General features: G+C 44.4%; 1 protein-coding gene across 3 annotated transcripts in view; it reads left to right on the top strand.

Annotated features, from left to right (window-relative positions):
• The window catches only part of CRAMP1 (cramped chromatin regulator homolog 1), a 109,037-nt gene that overhangs the window by 11,388 nt on the left and 73,876 nt on the right, over positions 1-23,773 (top strand). For all 3 annotated transcript variants that reach the window (XM_043524735.1, XM_027834814.3, XM_037910191.2), the window contains 4 exons: positions 3,769-3,962; positions 4,977-5,130; positions 8,393-8,476; positions 17,389-17,437. In XM_043524735.1, the coding sequence (XP_043380670.1) occupies positions 3,769-3,962; positions 4,977-5,130; positions 8,393-8,476; positions 17,389-17,437 (481 nt within the window). The remainder of the gene's footprint in view (positions 1-3,768; positions 3,963-4,976; positions 5,131-8,392; positions 8,477-17,388; positions 17,438-23,773) is intronic.

A 23,773-nucleotide genomic window follows, 5' to 3' on the forward strand; every position in this document is an offset into this window, starting at 1 on the left:
ACAATTAGTAACACAAGAACAAAATGCTAAGAACTCTTGCTTCCAAACTCGGTGCTTTCTACCTACTGTGCAAGAGTTCTTTCTCCCATGTGCAGGGTAGTGGAAGGAATTGTCAGAGATATGATCATGTGGGATGACCAGTCTTGGGACTCATGTAACTTGATGTCAACAGACAGATCAAGAATAGCCTCTGTGCCTCATCTGCAATGAGGTCCTTTTATAAATGTTCTTTTTAGAATAGACACCTAACTGAAATTCTTGAAATATTCCTCTTCCGGTATCCAACAACTTTGTGACGGATGGCGAGATTCAATGGAGAGGGGGGTGTGTGTGTGTGTGTGTGTGTAAAAAATATATATAAATAGTATTGCGAGAACTTAAATCATGGATTTCCGGAGGCAAAACATAATGATACATGAATATCTTCATTTTCTTCAGTCCCTTTCATGCAAAATACTTTATAAAGTTATGTGATAGGGATAATCCCCACTGCAATGCAGCCACAGTAGGGTAGATTGTGGCAACTAGCTGGTGAACAGCATTGTGCACAGTAATGAGGGAGGAGGATTTTGCAAAAAGAGGATAGACTTGAATTCCCCTTGTTGGTTAGAGGTTTGAAGACTAGAATTTTGATTCCCAGGGATAGATTCTCTACAGGATCTCCCCCTAAGTCTAGAGCCCAGCGCGGGTACAAAATTTGTATCTGCATCTGGTCTGCAAAACATGGTCCACGGATATCTGTGGATATAAAGCAGATGTCTCAGATTTGCAGGGCTCTATCTATGTTTTTGAGAGAAATTTTTATAGTAATGATAGATTGAAATGTCACTTTCAAATAACATATTAGAAAAAAACATTCAGATCTGTCTCTTTTGATAAGCAATTCTTGGTTTTAAAACCGCTTTTTTTCTTCTGAGCCACCTATTAGCAGTGCCAAATGGTTTTGCTATAAAAAGCTATCAAGTCTTAATGTCAAAATACGAGCCTTTTGGGGATTTTATTTATTTCACAGTTTTTGTATCTTTCAAAGTTTTCTATAAATGTGTGAGTTTAGGTTCAGGGGATAGAAAAGTTGTTTATTTGCAAAGTATTTTAAAAATTAAATTGATTTTTCTCTACTTCTGATAGACTAAACCTCCTTTTGGTTCACACACCTCCCCAAGGTAGTAGTAATTTTCTGTTGAAAGATAAAGTCTAAACTAGGAGACCATAAGAAACAGTCTTAAAATTGTTGTTGTGTTAACTATGCACTTCATATGAAATATTGTACAGTTACACTCAAAAGAAAAATACGTAATTTCAAATTTTCTTACAAAATATTTTTAAACAAGTTAGTTTGGAATATTCTATGTTATATTTGAATCAAAATTACCTTATTTAAAATATAAAGCAAAACTATTTTTAACACCCCAAATTAGTAACAATTAGTCTTTTGAAACAAAAGTAGTCACGCTTTCCTTTAAGTTTTGCATTCAGGTTTCTCTTTCCCTTGCACAATGTAATAAACCTAGAACAGTTCAATTCCCTGTACTCTGTTGCAATGCTATTAGGATCCGATGTCCCCAACTCTTGTATGGGGAACACAGAATCTTGAATTCCAGAGTTGGTAGGTAAATGGAAAACTGCTTTCAAATATTTATTCAATAGTTTATTTTTAAACCTAAGCATATATAATAGAATCTTGCTAATTCACACAAAGAGCTGGGAAATTTACTGTAGATTGCTTACTCATCAGTTCACAAAATTTCACAAACAATAATAATAAAAACAAATCAAGGCAACATGTTCCCTTTAAAATAACAGGAAAGCAGGGCATACAAAATGACACAAAGGTAAATATTATGTGTGAGGACAGTATGAGTATCCAATATTTCAACCAAATGTGATAGCTAGCTAGAGAAGTGGTCATAAGTGTAATGTTTTATGATGTATTAAACTCAGGTTTAATATTAAAATGGAGGCTGTTGTGTGACAAAATGTATCTCTATTTTGACAATGGTAGTCTAATTTTAAAACGTTAGTGCTTCATAGCATGTTATTGAAGATAGTAGTGTGTTTTTTTTTTTTAAATGTAATGTAGTCAGTAAACATTCTAAAATCTTTATAGAGAAGTGGGTTTGGGCAATGTTTTTTGTGAGAACTCAGATTTGTAAATTAGTATTATGCTGTATTCTATCACTGATCGTCAATCTAGGGTTTTTCTAGCTAAAGAACTGTTAAGGTGAATAGAGAAGAGCTCCAACTCCCTTCAATGACATCTGAATTGTAGGGGATTAATAAATTTAGGATTCTTGGAGGAGGAGAGAATTTTTTCTACTTTTGCACTATTTGGGAAGCCGCTAGTATGCTGGAGCCCATGAGAACCCAAAGCGATCGTACCAGAACAGTGCAGAAGCTAAAATGCTTTTGTCATTATGAAATAATTGTAATATGGAACCTTATTGCACTGTGACTTAGGCTGTGTCTACACTGCCACTTTCAGCGCTAAAACTTTAGTTGTTCAGGGGTCTGAAAAAAACACCCCCTTGAGCGACAAAAGTTTTAGTGCTGAAAAGCACCAGTATAGACGGCGCTTTATCGCTGGGAACCATACTCCCAGCGATAAAACTACCACCCTTCGTTCAGGGTGCGGTTTTTTTTAATTGCCGGGAGAGCTCTCCCCCAGCAATAAAGCGTGTCTAATCTTCCCACGTCACAGTGCTGCCGCGGCTGCGCTGTAACGTGGGCAGTGTCGACATACCTTAACTCTTGCCTTATTTCCATTCTCTGAAATTCTCTTTCCTCCTTCCTCTCACCTCCTTTGCACTTAGTTTCATTTCATCTTCCCTATCGTTTTCTTTTAAGCTACCTCCTTTTCCATCCAGCTTTATCATCCTATTTTCACTGTTCCCATGATTCTGCAACTCTCTGAATCTTGCCTTTTGGAGTGTTGACAAATTGACAAGAGTCATAGAATATCAGGGTTGGAAGGGACCTCAGGAGGTCATCTAGTCCAACCCCCTGCTCAAAGCAGGACCAATCCCCAAATAAATCATCCCAGCCAGGGCTTTGTCAAGCCTGACCTCAAAAATATCTAAGTATACCTAAGCACAAGGGTGCTGCTTCCAGACAGGCAGTTGTGTTTATGGAGAGCAGTCAGACCAACATGCGACTGGGTGTTGACGATGGGCTTGTTCGTCTTTGAGATACAGCTCACAACTTCAGAGTCATCGCACTTCAAAGATACTGCTTTATGTACAGCAGAGGGGATTACTGAGAACACTGCTCCAATGAATGATGTGATCATTTATTAGTGCTTCTTTTTTAATCAATTGAGGTATTGCAGTTTTGAGTTTTAAAGCTGGATCTTGCAGCCCTCAGTTCAGTCGATTACTCATGTGCATATCAGTATTCAACATTGTATTTAGGTTCTTTTCAGCTGTGCCAGGGCATATGTACTTCTATTATATACCAGTATAGGGACTGCAGCTTGCCTTATCCTTGTACCACCTCTGAAGAGAGATGCTCTCACCTATCTTCCATATCTCTGGAGATGTACAATTGACCCACTCCAACCTTCATTGTGTTTGCCTGCTAACCCTCCTGCTGAGGCATACTGCTGCTTTTCATAGCTTTCAGCAACTCATCATCTGCCTAATGTGTTTCAGGTGAAAACCTTGGAAAACATGGTACAGTCAAGAAATCAGACATTTTCTTTTAATTCTCTAGGATTTTTCCCCTTTATGTGACCTCTCACAATGCTTCTAATTTCACTTTTGTTGTCTAAAGGGACAGATAATGGAGGGACCTCATCTGGTAGCACATCAGGAATTCCTCCCAGTGTTCCTGCTGGGAGTTCTAAGACTGCCGCCAGGAGCCTGGGGACCTCAAGTGGAGAGAAGGAGGAAGGAAAGAAGGTCAGACGTCAGTGGGAATCATGGAGCACAGAGGACAAGAATACCTTCTTTGAGGGACTTTATGAGGTGTGTGTATATGGAAGAAGAAAGGCAGGCAGCTGGCCTGGTGCTTCTTATGGAGCCCATGCTTGGCTGGCTTGGTTTTATGTTTAAATGAAAACTTGATTTGGGAGTTTGTAGAGGATGACATTTCAGATTGGTTTTGTATGTGCACATATCCTGTATACAAGTGAGCACAACTGGCTGCACAATGCATGTGAACCATAGAATCATAAGAAGGTAGGGCTGGAAGGGACCTTGAAGTCAAATCCATCTTCTTGCACTGAGGCAGAACCAAAGCTATCTGCTTAAAATCATCAGGCACTGTGAAGCTAGAAGAAGAAATCCGTTTACTATATGCATGCAACCCCCAAACCTCCTGTTTTCTTCCCTTGTCCATAGAATTTGTACATGTTTGAGGTTGTCTATTTAAAATAAAGTGCCTGTCTCGAGATGTAATGAACAAAGTTGCATCATTCCTGTGCATTGATAGGGCCATTTCTCTATTTTATTCCATCTGCCTGAAAAAACAAAATGTTAAATCCTCAGCAAGATGTGAGCATTCCATAATGAACACACAAGCCCTGACAATGAAATCATGTGATGATTAGTATTTTATTTTCATTTACAAAATGACTGTAATAAAAGCACAATTTAAAAGGAGTGTAAATTGTTTCCATTGGGGAAAAATACATATGGTGCCCCCATCCCAACCTTCAGAAATAAAATGTATACAATTGTGCTGCATTATTTTTTTACATGGCAGCGTAACCTCAGTTCTTTATTATAGAGTTTTTTTATAGAAGTTAGAAATGGAAAACATCTTTGGCAAAGAACAACCCTCTCACATCAGCTGTCACACAGTCTTAAACTCCTAAACAGGATCTGGCCAGGCCTATAACTGGATAGGAGAAATGGAAAAGCCCTAGCTAGATCATAAAGTCCAGAATATGATAGTCTGTGTCATTAGATGGGATTCCTCATCCTTTTTATCCTCTGTACTTTGTTCTTTAATTGGTTTTGAATCTTGTACTTTTTCAGCATGGGAAGGACTTTGAAGCTATTCAGAACAACATTGCCCTGAAGTACAAGAAGAAAGGTAAACCAGCAAGCATGGTGAAGAACAAAGAGCAGGTCCGGCACTTCTACTACCGCACCTGGCACAAGATTTCTAAATATATTGATTTTGATAATGGTGAGTATGCAGTGGGAGTGGATTCCATGACCAGCTCAGGGTCTGGGATGAGTATTCCTTTTGGTGGGAGTTGGAGCCGTGTCTTTTAATATGATCTCAGAGCACAGGAATGGTGAAGATAAGAAAAATAAATATCGGATACTATTAAGATATCGCTGAATACCTCGTACTGTACCTGTCATGGCCACAAATAGGCTCACTCTCACAAATTTAAAACAAAATATTTTCCAGTTAGAAAACAAGACCATTCCTCTGTTACTAACCCCATGCACCTATAATAAATATTCATCTAACTATTGACCTAATCAGCAAAAAGCCAGATTAAAGAGATGTTTCTTCCAACATATCCTGGATGTCACCACTCCAAGGGTTTCGACTGCGATGATAGACAGCCAGAGCATTGTAGCGAATCATGACTTCAGTGATCCTAACTTCTTGGGTCAAGCAAAATCCAGTAAGAAGCAAATTAGTCTGCATGCTAACATATGGCCAAAATGTTGAACTTTTCTTGCACTTGTATACTCAGTAAACGTCTAAGTTACTTTATTTCACTGATTGGACAATCCAAGATAATCCTACGCAATGTATGTTTTTTTCCCCCTTGTTGGACAGTGGTGGGGAAGCCAGATAGCCAAGTAACTGGCAATAGTGATTCATACCTGTGATAGTAATTAGTGCTAACTGAGTTCTGAATTCACTTGAATTGTATGTACTTAGTGAAACTAGGGTCCAGGACTGTTTGCTGGTAACCTTGTCTAGATGATGGACTTAAAAAAATCTGTCTTGCAAAGTGTGTGAATTCCAAACTTGTAATATCTTTTAACATTCAAAAGAACTAATCAGGAGTGCCTCTTATATTAGCAAGTTGAGCAGCAAGTACAGGTCCCCTTAGTTTTCATATTCTACTGATCCTGTATTGTAGTTGTACATTGTACTCCTGAGGGAATTCTGCACCAAAAAAATAAAAATTCTGCACACAATATTTTAAAATTCTGCATATTTTATTTGTCAGAATAACACAGTATAATCACACCAGTTTCAATTATTTTTGGTCATTTATTTCAAAATACCTGTTAGCAACTATGTTTAACAATACAGACAACAAAAAAGATTCAGGAAATGTTTTTTAACAAATAGATTCTTTACTAGGCATATTAATACAGAACTCCAAGTAATAATTCATTTAAACTACAATACAGAACCATATTTCCTGCACCCCTCAGAAGAGGCTTGCGGGAGTCAAAGATAACGGAGGAACTGAGAGAGAGGGAAGTAAATTGCTGGGAAGGAGCCTGGGTGTGAAATTGGAGGGTTGTTGGGTATGGTTGGGAAAAGTATGGAACAGGTTTTGGGGGGGGGGGCAGGGCGGGATTGGTAGGGAGCTTCTCCCATGCAGACCCTGGCTGACCCCTATCCTCTCCCATTCAGTCAGGCACATCGGCTCCTGTCCCGATGTTCCTGTACCCCATGTGTCCTTGCACCCCCTGACCACGTGTCCTCCCTCCCCCACATGTGGCCCTGCACCTCCCTCCCCTCTGTGGTCCTGTGCCTCCACTCCCATTCAGCCCCTGCCCCAGTTTGTCCTCCTCCACTAGCCCTTATGAGCCCCTGTCTGACCGCCCAGCACCCTATGCTGTCTGTCTCCTGACCTGGCGTGACAGGTGCTGCAAAGAAGGCAGGCTCTTTCTTTTCCCTTGCTGGCTGGGAGCTGCCGCTGTTCTATTGTCACAGCACCATCTGGGGGGCAAAAGGCAGAACTGCAGCAACATTTCAGCAGAGGCTTTTTTTTTCTGCGCAAAAAATTAAAAAGATGCGTGGCTCATTAATTACGTGTGTGTAGTAGCGCAGAATTCCCTCAGGAGTATGTATTGTTACATCTAGAAGGTGGTTAAATACATTTGCCCTTAAACTGTTCTTTAACTTTTGCCATAATCCCCACAATCAGTTCATCCCATTAATTTTTACAGCTACAACTACTCTTGTTAAAGAAATGTGCTTGTCTGAGAGAGACAGATAAGATTTTTCAGTGCTGATGACCAGTTGCAAATGAAAGTAGTTCTTTAGCATGTGTTACAACATGCTTCTCGGAAAACAGAAACAGCATGTAAAGGCTCTGCAGTAAAATCCCTTTAAAAATTGATTGGTCTTGCCCCTTAAGATTAGGGTTTTTAAAACGATTTCCATTTGTAAAGCACAGTTAGCATAGGTATTCTTCGAATGTTCCCTCTATACACAGAAGATGGTCACAGTTTGTGAGATCAAACAAGCCTTAGTTTTTAATTTAAAAATAAATGACCCTGAAAATCCAGCATTGGAAGAAGCCTATCTGCATATAAGTTCAGAAGTCCTTCCAAAGTAGATCGTCAGTTGTGGTCTGGATAAGCAGAAATGAATAAATAAAGGTAAAATACCTAAATCTGCAAGGTATGAAAGCTTCTTAGCTGCCAGTGTAGAGGTTTAAGAATCTGAGGAGCATGTGGCTAAACTTGAGTACTGGTGACAATGCATATGGCTGAATTTTGGACTTATTTGTAGCCTGCAAATCAAAGAGAATTGCAGTTGTCACCGCAGCATCAGGTATAAATATTTCTTAGTCTGATTTGTATGCCAAAGGGTTTTCTTTAACACTAGCTGTGGATATAAGCTGTAATATGCTACCACAATACAAATAAAATGCCCACACCAATGTATTCTGTTGTTGGAAGAAAAAATTACAGAAATTGACCCAAAAATTAGAAAAAATACATATATAAAATTTCAAAATGTACTGATATCTTCTAGAAAACTCAAGCGTGTGTGTGACTCAACACACAGATGTACGTATATTTGAGTTTTCTAGAAGGCATCAATGTGTCTTGAAACTTAATTTGATTATAGTTATAGACAGCTAACTTAAGTGGTGATGGAGTTGTGGGGTAATAGCAAATTGTCACCTCTAACTTGAGTTCATTTTGCTGAAACGTTTTGTTAAAATTCTGTGAAATCTCGTCTAAGTTTTTGATCTTGTATAAAAATGTTGCATTTCCAAGATATAAAGTCATAGCTATGAAATACATGCACTCCTCTGATTTAGCATTACTGTGAAATAGGACTTAGAGCTATCTGCAGTGAGATCTTTGTGTATTTGTTAAATATGTGGATTTTTGTCCCTTTCACTGAGGAAAGTTACTTGGTCTATTGCAGCTAGTGGCATATCTGCAGGGAGGGCTCTCTCTCGCGCTCTCTCTCTCATATTTCACCTGATACTTATTTTGTTTTACAGTGTTTTCTCAAGGTCTGAAAAAATCCTCTCTGGAGCTTTATGGCTTAGTCTGTTATGGGGAACTAAGGAAGAAGATTGGGGGCTGTGAGTATGAATTTCCTCTAGTTTCTTTTACTGTAGAATCTACCGTGAGGACTGGGCTTGACCTGTACTGTTGTGCTTTGGTTGCTTTCAAAATGTCTGCCTGTTGTACTGGTGCAGTTCTGTGTTGTGTAGCTTTCTTAAGGGATTTTTTTCCCTATAAGAATTTTTTTGGCCAGTCACATGGGATTCCCATTTTTCTTTAACATAATATTTATTTAGCTTTCTTTATGCAGATAATACAGAAAACAAAGGCCGGATTTTATTTTATTCTTCGAGTGCTTGTTCACGTTAATGCCAATTGGGGTGCACGCGCCGCATGCATGGTCGTTGGAAACGTTTTCCCTCAGCAGCTCCCGTCAGGTCAGCTAGGGGGCCCCCGGGAGTGGTGCCCTCATGGTGCTCAATATATGACCCTGCTGACCTGATCCCCCTTCAGTTTCTTCTTACCATCTGTGGCAGCATTGGAACTGCATTTTGCTTGCAAGTGTTCCCTTAGCCTATTACCTAGTCCTACCCTGTTTTTGTTTAGTAGTTAATTGTTATTTGTAGTTTGATCCCACTCACCAAGTCTATACTTTCTCCCCTCATCCCACCTTGGGCTTCGGGGCATGCCTCAAGCCTAAGAATTTAAATCTTGCGGTGTATGCAGAAAGTCTATGCCCAATAGCGATCCCCATGACTCGTGCCTGAGGTGTCTAGGGGAGTCACATCAGTCTGAGCACTGCAAGATTTGTAAGGCTTTCAAGCCCAGAACTAGAAAGGAATGTGACTTCTGTTTGAAGCAGTTGTTAATGGAAGCCACACTCCGTCCAGCAGCACCTGACCGCCAAGGCCCGGGCCCGAGCTTGGTGCAGAATGCTCTGGCATCGGTCCACAAATCGGTACCGAGGAAGGACTACGCTGTGAGACACCCTTGGTAATGAAGATCCCCAGCACCACAGCAAGGAGCAGCGCCCCAGCACTGGTCAACATCTCCGGTGGCCCACAAGCGCCATAAGGCAGCGGACAGAGGGCGCTCTCCTTAGAGATCGAGACCATCAAGGGAGACTTTGCTGCCCCAGAGGAAGAACTCGACTTCCAAGCAGCAAGACCTTGTGCTGTTGACTCCAGCGCGCCAGGTGGCACCATTGAGCCTGGCACTCAGTGACTCTCTGACAAGGCAGTGCCTGGTCAAGGCATTGGAGCCCCCCTCCACCCCGGACACTTCTGAGGCTGCCAAAGAGCTTATAGAAATTACTGCACCTCAGCCCCTTGCTGTTAGAGAGACGCCTCTAGCACCGCCTAGACGGGTGCCATCTAGAGGCAAGCCCGCAATGATAAGGCTCTCCTTGTTGCCGGACCGGCACTGTTCCCGGTCTCCATTGCCGCAGCACTGCCCGGCACTGGCCTTGGTACAAGATTGCCTGGTGCCGGGAATTCAACAATTTGTGTCTTCGCGATCGGTGCCGAAAACCTCGGTGCCGAACACCCTTGCTGGGCTGGCACCTAGACACAGCACCGAAGCACAACAGCCATTCTTCAGCACTGTACATGTGGCACCAGTCTCGGTAGTGAGACTGCCAGCACTGATTCCCAACATGATTGTCGCAGCTCCGATCCCCGGCTTCTTTCTCTCGGCACCGACCGCCGGCTCAGGGATCGTCGGCACCACCGTGGTCGTCGCCCTTGGGATCCTCTGACTCTGAGGCCGATTCCTATTACTCGTGGTACAGTAAACATAGGTCGGATAAGCGCCAGAGAAGCGCACAGTCGGCCTGGCAGCCACAGTGGCCATCCGCCATGCAATGGTCCTTTGGACGCCGTGGACTTTCCATCAGGCCCAGGATACTCCTTCAAGAGTTTCTAGGTTGGTGGCATTGGGATATCATCCTTCCTGGTTACTGATGGATGGACCTGATCCTTGGGTTACAGAGGCAACCCTATCCAGACTGGCTCCTCATACTACAGGGTAGTATGTTCCAGACCCACCCATAGCCCAGGTCACATCTGACTGTGTCGAACCAATGGACAAGTCCAATGCAACCCAGGGGCAACGCGGGCACATAGAGGGCCACAAGGACCCTGTATCCCCACTTGCTTTCTCGTCATCTTCGCCTGATGAGACTGTGGCAGGAGTGTCAGCTTCAGGTCATCTGCCCATTGACCACAGGGCACACCAGGACCCGCTCCACCGCATTGCCCGTAACATGGGCCTACAGGGGGAGGAAATCATTGAGTCAGAGGACCGGATGGTGGACATTCTCGCCCCAGAAGGTCCTTCCAGGGTGGCGTTACCAGTCATTAAAACTATTCACAACAACTATAATACTCTGTGTCAGACTCCAGCCTCCATTCCGCCCACCACCAAGAATGTGGAGAGAAATACTTTGTTCCCTCCAAGGGATACAAGCTTTTATTCTCCCACCCACACTCTTGCTCCCTGGTGATCTTGGCGGTGAATGAGAAGGAGTTCCAGGGGCAACAGGCACCGGCACCCAAGGCTAAAGAGGCCAAATGTACGGACCTCTTTGGCAGGAAAGTTTGTGCTGTGGGGGGCCTACAACTGAGGCTAGCCAACCAACCAGCTATCCTCAGCAGATATAATTTTAACTCTTGGGACTCTGTCCAAATACAAGGAGTTGCTCCCCACTGAGTTGAAGGTGAAGTTCTCACCTCTGGTCGAGGAGGAGGAGGCAGTGGCCAGGATATCTCTGCAGGCCTCCCTCCACTTGGCTGACTCTGCAGCATGTAGCATCTCCTCTGGGGTGGTCATGAGGAGAACTGCATGGCTCCAAGCTTCTGGGCTTCCCCTGGAAGTTCAGCAGACCCTGCAGGACCTTCCCTCTGAGGACACAAGGCTGTTTTTGTACCAAACAGACTTAAGGCTTCACAGCCTAAAAGACTCGAGGGCAACTATGAAATCTCTGGGGATGCACACTCCTGCTACCCAGAGAAAGCCCTTCAAGCCTCAACCCCAATAGCAGCAGAGGCAATACCAGCCCTGCCCAAAGCAAGATACCTACTGCTGTAGGGGCAGGAACAATAGGCATAGACCTTCTAACCATCCCTCAGGCCAGGGGCAGGGCCCGACCAAGCCATTGTTGGGATCCAAGCAAGGATTTTGAAGGGACGCCCAAGGACGGCGTACCAGCCACTATCCCAGATCCTTCTCTCCACTTTCTGAATCATCTATCCCACTTCTACCATGCATGGTCTCATATAATATATCGGACTGCTGGGTTCTTCGCACAGTAGAAATGGGATATTTTCTCTAATTCTGCTTCTCCCCTCCCTCCCACCTCTCCTTCCCCATCCCTCTTCAGGGACCCCTCTCACGAGCAACTCCTTATCCAGGAGGTGCAATTTCTCCTCGCCGTAGGGGCAGTGGAGGAGGTTCCTCAGGAGCTATGGGACAAGGGATTCTATTCACATTATTTCCTCATCCCCAAGGCAAAGGGGGGGTCTCAGACCCATCTCAAATCTGCGAGGACTCAACCAGTTCATGGTAAAGTTGAAGTTCCGCATGGTCTCCCTGAGCGCAGTTATCCCTTCCCTGGATCCGGGGGACTGGTATGCTGCCTTTGACATGAAAGAAACATACTTTCATATTGCCATTTGGCCAGCCCACAGATGTTTCCTGAGGTTTGTTATCCACTGCATACACCATCAGTTCATGGTGCTCCCATTCAGGTTATAAACAGCCCCTAGGGTGTTCACCAAGTGCATGTCTGTGGTCATGACCTTTCTCTGCAAGAGGCAGGTGCAGGTGTATCCCTACCTCGATGACTGGCTACTGCGGTGGTGCTCCAGGGAGCAGGTGGAGTCCCAGGTCTGGTTAGTCAGAGATGCCTTCCAGAGATTAGGTCTCCTCTTCAATGTGGACAAGCCGACATTGTCACCACCCAGCAAATAGGATTCATTGAGGCGGTGCTGGACTCAGTTCAGGCAAGAGCCATACTACCAGAGACCAGATTCCAAACACTGTCAGACATCATTCAGACTCTCAGATGATACCCCACCACAACCACGAGGACATGCCTCAGTCTTCTTGGACACATGGCGGCATGCACCTGTGTGGTCAGGTATACCAGGCTGAGGCTCAGATCACTCCAGGCGTGGTTTGCCTCATCTTATCACCCAGGTTGAGACAGTTGACTCGGTAGTAACTGTACCGGCACGAGTCTTAAATACCCTAGGCTGCTGGTTGAACCCTCGCATGGTCTGCGAAGGAGTCCCATTCAGCACCCCTCAACCGTCCATGACCTTAGTAACGGTTGCGTCAGATCTGGGTTGGGAGGCCCACTTAGGAGACCTACAGACTCAGGGCAGGTGGTCGCAGTCCGAGATCCTGCTCCATAGAATCATAGAATATCAAGGTTGGAAGGGACCTCAGGAGGTCATCTAATCCAAACCCCTGCTCAAAGCAGGACCAATCCCCAACTAAATCATCCCAGCCAGGGCTTTGTCAAGCCTGACCTTAAAAACCTCTAAGGAAGAAGATTCCACCACCTCTCTAGGTAACCCATTCCAGTGCTTCACCACCATCCTAGTGAAATAGTTTTTCCTAATATCCAACCTTGACCTCCCCCACTGCAACTTGAGACCATTACTGAAACCCCCCTTCAGGTAGTCGTAGGCTGCTATCAAATCCCGCCTCACTCTTCTCTTCTTCAGACTAAATAAGCTCAGTTCCCTCAGCCTCATAAGTCATGTGTACCAGTCCCCTAATCATTTTTGTGGCCCTCCACTGGTCTCTTTCCAATTTTTCCACATCCTCCTTGTAGTGTGGGGCCCAAAACTGGACGCAGTACTCCAGATGAGGCCTCACCAATGGCGAATAGAGGGGAATGATCACGTCCCTCAATCTGCTGGCAATGCTCGTACTTATACAGCCCAAAATGCCGTTAGCCTTCTTGGCAACAAGAATTGAGTCTCTAAGGTGCCACAAGTACTCCTGTTCTTTTTAAGGGCACACTGTTGACTCATATCCGGCTTCTCATTCACCGTAACCCCTAGGTCCTTTTCTGCAGAACTGCTGCCTAGCCACTCGGTCTCTAGTCTGTAGCAGTGCATGGGATTCTTCTGTCCTAAGAGCAGGACTCTGCACTTGTCCTTGTTGAACCTCCACATAAAGGATCTCAGAGTGGTGAGACTAGCCTGCTAGACATTCCATACCAGATTACAATGTCAGCGCATGGCGGTGCTGACTGACACTACCACCATAAACAAGCAGGGCGGAGCCCGCTCTTCCCCTCTCTGTCGGAGGCTCTCCAGCTGTGGGATTTTTGTATAGCTCGCTCCATTTACCTGGAGGCCTCCTATCTCCTGGGAGTACGGAACAAGCTTGCAGACCACCTCAGCAGGTTGTTTTGCAACTACAACTGGTCCATCCGGCCGGACATCATACATTCCATCTTCCAAAGGTGGTTTCCCCGGGTAGACCTAACATTTTGCTCTTTCCAAAAGCATAATCTGGGCTCTGTCTCAGATGTGTTCATGCTACCCTGGGGGAACAGTCTACTGTATGCCTTCCCTCTGATACCACTCGTCCACAAGGTACTCCTCAAGATCAGCAGAGACGAGGAGGTAATTCTCCTGGTCCCTGCATGGCCACACCAACACTGGTATACCACGCTTCTGGAGCTGTCAGTGGACACCCCAATCGAGCTGCCACTCCTCCCTGATATGATCACAAAGGACCACGGCCACCCGCTTCAACCGGACCTCCAGTGCCCACATCTCATGGCTTGGAAGCTTCATGGCTAAACCCAATGGAGCTCCAATGCACAGAATCACTGCTTGGTAGCAGGAAACCTTCCACCAGGGCCACTTACCTAGCTAAGTGGAAAAGGTTCTTGTGCTGGTGTGAGCACAGTTGCGTACCTCCGCTTCAGGCATCTATACTATTCATCCTGGAGTATCTACTACATCTGAAGCAGCAAGGTTTGGCCAGATCATCCATCAAAGTACACCTCGCGGCCATCTCAGTGTTCCATCCGGGAGAGTTAGGTTATTCGGTATTCGCCAACCCTATGGTGGGCCGTTTCCTTAAGGGCATGGAATCGCTATATCCACAGTTCCATCCACCTACTTGGGACCTCAGTCTGGTCCTACCTAGGCTTATGGGGGACCCATCTGAGCCACTGGCTACATGCTTCCTTCTGTATCTCTCATGGAAGATGGCATTCCTGGTCAGCCAGGAGGGTGTCAGAGTTAAAGGCGTTAACCTCTGCCCCCCCTACAGTCTTCCACAAAGACAAAATATAGCTCAGGCCGCACCCAGCCTTCCTGCACAAGGTGGTATCCCAATTCCACATTGGCCAAGACATTTTTCTACCAAGTATCAGGGGGTAGCCGTGTTGGTCTGGATCTGTAAAAACGGCAAAGAATCCTGTGGCACCTTATACAGGACTCTTTGCCATTTTTCTACCAGTTTTCTTGCACAGGAGCAGATGCTTCACTCACTAGATGTGCAGAGAGCGCTAGCATTCTACACTGAGCGCACAAAGCCTTTTGGAAAGTCAAACCAACTGTTTGTAGCAGTGGCAGACCGGATGAAGGGGCTTCTGGTCTCCTCACAACGCATTTCTTCCTGGATCACGGACTGCATTCGTACCTGTTATGACCTCGCCAACTTCCCAGCCCTGGCTATTATGGCCAACTCGATACGAGCTCAAGCCTTGTCTGTCGCTTTCCTGGTCCAGGTGCCCATCCAGGAGATCTGCAGAACAGCAACCTGGTCCTCGGTGCACGTTTACCACCCACTATGCCATCATCCAGCTTTCTAGAAACAACACAGCTTTCGGCAGAGCAGTTCTCGAATCGGTGATTCCTTAACTCCAACTCTAACTCCAACCCCACCCCCACGGGAGAGCTTGGGAGTCACCTGATTGGAATCAACATGAACAAACACTCAAAGAAGAAAAGAGTTACTCACCTTCTTGTAACTGTTGTTCTTCGAGATATGGTGTTCTCGTCCATTCCAATACCCACCCTCCTTCCCCTCTGTTGGAGTAGCCGGCAAGAAGGAACTGAAGCAGGGTCATATATTGAGTGCCATGAGGGCGCCACTCCAGGGGGTTCGCTAGCCGACCCAATGGGAGCTGCTGAGGGAAGAAGTTTCTGACGACCGTGCACGCGACGTGCATGCACCTGATTGGACTGGATGTGAAAAACATGTCTCGAAGAACAACAATTACAAGAAGGTAAGTAGCTGTCTTTTTTTTTTTTTTTTTTTTTTTTAAGAACCATCCACAGTTTTGCAGGTGAAATACATGTAATTTATACATCTGGCTACCTGGTGGTTCCTGAAAATCAAGGAATTAAATATATAAACTATATCACTTGCATCTGCCATTATTTGTGCCTCCAAAATCAGAGTCTGGGATGATGCTGTTCTCCAAGTCGGGCCTTAAATCTTTATATAATAATAAATACTTAATGAATAAACATTACCAGTCTTAATCAGCAATAAAAACTTTAACTGTTCGGTAAGATGCATTCTAAATAAATCAACTTCTTTAACCCTGTCTGCACTATGTGTCCTATGTGTTTCATTCAGTCTGGTCTCAAGCATTTTTGGTGGGACCAGTGCCCTAGCAGGGATGGTGTAGCATCTATGTGTATAGCTTTGCTGGTGGGATGTGGGAACTAAATGTAGAATGTTGTCAACTTTTATTTCCTTTTAAAGACTGGATTATTTATAAAATAACAAAACAAGAAGGCATAATTGGTGGATCATTTGAATTCCCTACAGTATAATGGTGCACCTGGGGACTTTTTACTACATTCTCTCCTCACTGGGGGATTTTACTTTATTATCTCATGAATTGGACTGTTTAGACTGTTCACACTCACTTTATTCTGTTAGTTCAAAGATCTCCAGTGTGCTCATCAATCTTGGAGAAGCAATTTTGATCTGCTTCATGACAAAGGTAGGGCAGGTTGCATTGTCAATAGAAAACACCAGCAGTGTATTTCCCGCTTCTCCACACCTTTTCTTAGAATGACCAGGAGCATCAACTGACCCCACCTTGGCTGTGACAGGAAATCAAGTGTCGCTCAGTCATCTTGGTGATGCATGCATGTTATCTGTGCAACTGTGTATTATCTAATAATTTTTTTGCATCCTCTTATGTACCATCTTCACCCTCACCTTGAAAATTCTTTGTTTCCATTTGCCCAATAGACTTGAGCAGCAACCTCCCCTCCCAGGTATTATCGCAGGTCTACCCTGTTGCTTGCCGGAATCCGCTTATTTCCCTTTCCTTTGGGAACTAGGTGGTCGTCTGCATTCCCAGAAATTGCAGATGCCATGGAAGGATGAAAGTGTATCAGGAATGACTTCCAGCATTGCTGGGGAAAGGTCAATTCCTCTGCAAGTAGATTCAGGCTTTGCTACCTTAGAGGATATAAATCAAGTTGTCATAATGTGTGTTTCAAAATGTGCAGTACATTGCATAGGACGTGGGTGTGTGTGGGTGTATGTGGGTTTTTTTTCTTGTATTGCATCCAAACTTGTGAAGGTTTCAGGCTTCTCCATAGTGCTGTGCTGCCTTAGCAACAGAGCATGAAGAGCAGGTATCTTTGCTGTCAATACTGCAGTGTCAGATCCACACCCAGAAACCTAGGGCCTTTGCAGAACTGATGAACTTTTCTTTTTTAATCTGTGTCTGAAATGTAATTAACACAGCAGGGTGTGTATAAACCCTACTTGTCTTGCTTAAACTGAATTGTACTATACTGAGGCATATGAATAGAATATGTTCAGGAACTTTTTTGTAGCCCTGGTATTTTTATGCTAATCAAAAGCATCTTCCCATTGTAATACAACATCATAAACTATAAGGCAAGCAGACATGATTATCGTTTCTGTGTCCTATTATTTAATTCTTAATATAGTGTGTTGTGTTTGTTTTCTTTTTCACTTAAAGGTATGGATGATAAAAATGCAACAAAACTTAATGAGCTCATTCAAATTGGGTAAGTAAGAATTTTTTTCGCAACTAATAAAATCAGATCATAAAGCAGCTTGATTGCTGAGTTGATGGCCCAGTGCAGGGAGCATTTATTACTTTGTAAGGGCTGTAATTTGATTTAATATGCTGAAAAACATGAAATAACCTTGTTTCATATTTTCCCCTACCTTTTCCTGAGAGGCAAACTAATTTAAATAGTAAATACACCAGGGTAAAGTTTAAGACATTCCCTGATAGTGTGTGAATGCTTTGTAGAAGATGTCTTTTTTTTTTTTTTTTTTTTTTTTTTTTAAAGTTGATTGAATGTACAGAATATGACTTTCAGCACTGATACTACTGTGGTTTTAGGCCTTCACACAGCTCTGCCAATGTACCTTAGGTCCCGATCCTGTTAACATTTACGGATGTACTTGACTGTAAGCATGAGTAGTTTCCTTGACTTCAAGCAGGATTGGGGCCTCACTCCTGAACTGCACTATCCCCTAGATTATATAAGTGGTAGGAAGTTTCACTACTTTTAGAAATGAATGCATGAAATACTTCTAGAGGGGGCAGGGGAAGTAAGTAATTGAATTGTTCTGCTTTTCAATGCTGACAGCTTCTTCATGTCCTTTCCTTCTACACAGTTATAATGAACCTTACAATGGAGCATTTGACCTCCCCTCTTAATGACTTCCCATCTCCAGGGTGCACTTCTTTTGTAAGACTTGCAATAGGATCACAAATCTTGGAATAACCTGTTAGCTGTTCTGTTAACTAGATAATTTGCTTCTGTCTGTTAAAATTGGAGCAAAAGTGCTGTGCTAAAAATTACCACTTGGGTTTGATCTTGTGTGCCAACCATGTAATTTTACATATAATCCTTTTTTAAATTTTGAGATTTTTAGTCTGCTTTTCTTTTTTTCTTCCCATCACTGTTTTGCTTTGATAGCTGTTTTGTGCTCTTGCACAAATGTTCAGTTAAACATTTTTTAATAAGCTTAACTGTATTAGAGTATATGAACAGTTTCACCAGTTGTAGGCCTGTTTAGTTATTGCATTTGTGTTAAGGGAGAACTAGTGATATTTTTATTTCAGGCATTTCTAAATGGCTCATTACTCTAACACCTAGACTTTAGGAAATAGGTATATGGTGAATTGGGGATCTCTTATAAAGTCAGTGTCATCCAAGCACTCTGAGCAGCACAACATGATGACAAGAACATGTTCATTTTTAGCAAATTTAGGCCCAGTCCTGTAGTGTGATGTTTACAGGCTCAGGGGTTTTCCTGTCAGTGTTACTTTGCTGGACTGGGGCCTTAGTTTTCATTAATCTCATCTGTTCTAACCAAATGGTGATTGTCTGGGAGAAAGTTAGATATTTACCTTACAAAGATTTTGTCTCCTATCCAAGCATTTCAGAAATGTGGATCCTTGCACTTAAATATATTTATACTCCAGGTCATATTAAGAGATTGAGTTTTGATAGGTTTTACTTTTCTTATTGGGAAATCCAGAATTATTCACTCTTTGGCAGATGAAATAGCACAGATTGACTCTGCCCTTATCAGGCAGAATAGGGACATCCTCTTTCTGCCCAAAAAGTATCCTGTCATTCCGATGAGCAAACTGCACAAAAGCAGTGTGTAAAATTATATTTCCATTACCCAAATGGCAGTCTATGTACATTAATCCAGGAAAGATGGGTAGAGATACAGCCCCCCAACTCCACATGCACAGTCAAATACAATATGGACTAAAACCTTCTTTCTCCAGCTCACTGTGCTGTGGAAGTTACCCCACGTGCTGTTAGAAAGCCATAATCACACTCTTAGTCACAGGCGATCTTTCTCTTCCCCCTTCCAAACACAACAGGAAACATATATATGAAAGTAGATTACCTCCACAGTCCCCATATGAGATAGGTAAGTATTAGCCTTATTTGACAAGTGGGGAAACTTTGAGATGCAGAGGAACAGTGAGGAGCTACCCAGCAAGTTACTGGCATAGCTGGGACTTGAACTTAGGGTCTTGACTTCTTTCATTCTACTTAGACCATGCAGCATCTCTGACTTTCCACAAGATCCTCACTCATTATTTATCAAAACTAAATGACTAGATATGTTGGTCAGAACCTTTGCAGCTGAACTGAAAACCAGGGCCGCAAATAACAAGTATTGATCAGGGAAGGCGTTGGAATGGGGGCGGGGAAGGGGTGGGGCAGGGGCAGGGCCTCATGGAAGGGGTAGAGTGGGGGCGGGGCCGGGGCAGCACGGGGGTGGGGGGTCAGTGATGCGGCCCTTGGGCCAATGTACTAGTCCTCATGTAGCCCTCGTGGTCATTTTGAGTTTGAGACCCCTGACCTAGCTCCATTCTCTTTGGAACCCTCCTTCAGGTAGTTGAAGGCTGCTATCAAATCCCCCCCATCATTCTTCTCTTGTGCAGATTAAATAAGACCAATTCCCTCAGCCTCTCCTCATAAGTCATGTGCCCTATCCCCCTAATCATTTTTGTTGACCTCTGCTGGACTTGCTCCAATTTGCCCACATCCTTTCTGTAGTGGGGGCCCCAAAACTGGACGCAGTACTCCAGATGTGGCCTCACCAGTGCCGAATAGAAGGGAATAACAACTTCCCTCGATCTGCTGGCAGTGCTCCTATGAATGCAGCCCGATATGCTGTTGACTCATATCCAGCTTCTCATCTGTAATCCCCAGGTCCTTTTCTGCAGAACTCCCGCTTAGCCAGTCAGTCCCTAGCCTGTAGCAGTGCATGGGATTCTTTCTTCCTAAGTGCAAGAGACTGCACTTGTCCTTGTTGAACCTCATCAGATTTCTTTTGGCCCAGTCCTCCAATTTGTCTAGGTCACTCTGGACCCTATCCCTACCCTCCAGTGTATCTACCTCTCCCCACAGCTTAGTGTCATCCTCAAACTTGATAAGGGTGCAATCCATCATCCAGACCATTAATGAAGATGTTGAACAGAACTGGCCACAGGACGGACCTCTGGGGCACCGCTTGATACCAGCTACCAACTAGACATCGAGTTGTTGATCACTACCCATTGAGCCCAACGATCTAGCCAGCTTTCTGTCCACCTTATAGTCCATTCATCCAATCCATATTTCTTTAACTTCTGGCAAGAATACTGTGGGAGACCGTATCAAAAGCTTTGCTAAAATCAAGGTGTATCACGTCCACCACTTTCCCCTCATCCAGAGAGCCAGTTATCTCATCATAGAAAGCAATCAGGGATGACTTGCCCTTGATAAATCCATGTTGACTGTTCCTGTTCAACTTCCTCTGCTCTGAGTGCTTCAAAATGGATTCCTTGAGGACCTGCTTCATGATTTTTCCAGGGAATGAGGAGAGGCTAACCGGTCTGTAGTTCCCTGTATTCCCCTTCTTTCCTTTTTTAAAGATGGGCACTATGTTTGCCTTTTTCCAATCATCCATGACGTCCCCCGATCGCCACGAATTTTCAAAGATAATGGCCAATGGCTCTAGAATCATAGAATATCAGGGTTGCAAGGGACCTCAGGAGGTCATCTCATCCAACCCCCTGCTCAAAGCAGGACCAATCCCCAACTGAACCATCCCAGCCAGCGCTTTGTCAAGCCTGACCTTAAAAACCTCTAAGGAAGGAGATTCCAACACCTCCCTAAGTAACGCATTCCAGTGCTTCACCACCCTCCTAGTGAAAAAGTTTTTCCTAATATCCAACCTAAACCTCCCGCACTGCAACTTGAGACCATTACTCCTTGTCCTGTCATCTGCTACCACTGTGAACAGTCTAGATCCATCCCCTTCGGAACCCCCTTTCAGGTAATTGAAAGCAGCTATCAACTCCTCCCTCATTCTTCTCTTCTGCAGACTAAATAAACCCAGTCCCCCTCAGCCTCTCCCCCTAAGTCATGTGCTTCAGCCCCCTAATCATTTTTGTTGCCCTCCACTGGACTCATTCCAATTTTTCCACATCCTTCTTGTAGTGTGGGGCCCAAAACTGGACAGTACTCCAGATGAGGCCTCACCAATGTCGAATAGAGGGGAACGATCACATCCCTCGATCTGCTGGCAATGCCCCTACTTACACATTCCAAAATGCCATTGGCCTTCTTGGCAACAAGGGCACACTGTTGACTCATATCCAGCTTCTCGTCCACTGTAACCCCTAGGTCCTTTTCTGCAGAACTGCTGCCTAGCCATTCGGTCCCTAGTCTGTAGCGGTGCATTGGATTCTTCCGTCCTAAGTGCAAGACTCTGCACTTGTCCTTGTTGAACCTCATCAGATTTCTTTTGGCCCAATCCTCTGATTTGTCTAGGTCCCTCTGTATCCTATCCCTATCCTCCAGCGTATCTACCTCTCCTCCCAGTTTAGTGTCATCTGCAAACTTGCTGAGGGTGCAATCCACGCCATCCTCCAGATCATTAATGAAGATATTGAACAAAACCTGCCCCAGGACCAACCCTTGGGGCACTCCGCTTAATACTGGCTGCCAACTAGACATGGAGCCATTGATCACTACCTGTTGAGCCCGACGATCTAGCCAGCTTTCTGTCCACCTTATAGTCCATTCATCCAGCCCATACTTCTTTAACTTGCTGCAAGAATACTGTGGGAGACCATATCAAAAGCTTTGCTAAAGTCAATGAATAACATGTCCACTGCTTTCCCCTCATCCACAGAGCCAGTTATGTCGTCACAGAAGGCAATTAGATTAGGCAGACATGACTTTCCCTTGGTGAATCCATGCTGACTGTTCCTGATCATTTTCCTCTCCTCGAAGTGCTTCAGAATCGATTCCTTGAGGACCTGCTCCATGATTTTTCCAGGGTCTGAGGTGAGGCTGACTGGCCTGTAGTTCCCCAGATCCTCCTTTTTCCCTTTTTTAAAGATGGGCACTACATTAGCCTTTTTCCAGTCTTCCGGGACCTCACCCGATCGCCATGAGTTTTCAAAGATAATGGCCAATGGCTCTGCAATCACATCCGCCAATTCCTTTAGCACCCTTGGATGCAGCGCATCCGGCCCCATGGACTTGTGCTCGTCCAGCTTTTCTAAATAGTCCCAAACCACTTCTTTCTCCACAGAGGGCTGGTCACCTCCTCCCCATGCTGAGCTGCTCAGTACAGTAGTCTGGGAGCTGACCTTGTTCATGAAGACCGAGGCAAAAAAGGCATTGAGTACATTATGCTTTTTCCACATGCTCTGTCACTAGGTTGCCTCCCTCATTCAGTAAGGGGCCCACACTTTCCTTGACCACCTTCTTGTTGCTAACATACCAGAAGAAATCCTTCTTGTTACTCTTAACATCCCTTGCTAGCTGCAACTCCAAGTGTGATTTGGCCTTCCTGGTTTCACTCCTGCATGCCTGAGCAATATTTTTATACTCCTTCCTGGTCCTTTGTCCAATCTTCCACTTCTTGTAAGCTTTTTTTTTTGTGTTTAAGCTCAGCAAGGATTTCACTGTTAAGCCAAGCTGGTCGCCTGCCATATTTACTATTCTTTCTATACATCAGGATGGTTTGTCCCTGTAACCTCAATAAGGCTTTAAAATACAGCCAGCTCTTCTGGACTCCTTTCCCCCTCATGTTACTCTCTCAGGGGATCCTGCCCATCAGTTCCCTGAGGGAGTCAAAGTCTGCTTTTCTGACGTCCAGGGTCCGTATTCTGCTGCTCTCCTTTCTTCCTTGTGTCAGGATCCTGAACTCGACCATCTCATGGTCACTGCCTCCCAGGTTCCCATCCACTTTTGCTTCCCCTACTAATTCTTCTCTGTTTGTGAGCAACTGGTCCAGAAGAGGTCTGCCCCAGTTGGTTCCTCCAGCACTTGCACCAGGAAATTGTCCCCTACACTTTCTAAAAACTTCCTGGATTGTCTGTGCACTGCTGTATTGCTCTCCCAGCAGATATCAGGGTGATTGAAATCTCCCATGAGAACCAGGTCCTGCGATCTAGTAACTTGCATAAGTTGCCGGAAGAAAGCCTCGTCCGCCTCATTCCCCTGGTCTGGTGGTCTATAGCAGACTCCCACCACGACATCACCCTTGTTGCTCACACTTCTAAACTTAATCCAGAGACTCAGGTTTTTCTGCAGTTTCATATCAGAGCTCTGAACAGTCATACTGCTCTCTTACATCCAATGCAACTCCCCCACCTTTTCTGCCCTGCCAGTCCTTCCTGAATAGTTTATATCCATCCATTACAGTACTCCAGTCATGTGAGTTACCCCACCAAGTCTCTGTCATTCCAATCACATCATAATTCCTTGACTGTGCCAGGACTTCCAGTTCTCCCTGCTTGTTTCCCAGGCTTCTTGCATTTGTGTATAGGCACTTAAGATAACTCACTGATTGTCCCT

The sequence above is a fragment of the Chelonia mydas genome, chromosome 10 (genome assembly GCF_015237465.2).
Source record: "Chelonia mydas isolate rCheMyd1 chromosome 10, rCheMyd1.pri.v2, whole genome shotgun sequence".
Taxonomy (NCBI): Eukaryota; Metazoa; Chordata; order Testudines; family Cheloniidae; genus Chelonia; species Chelonia mydas.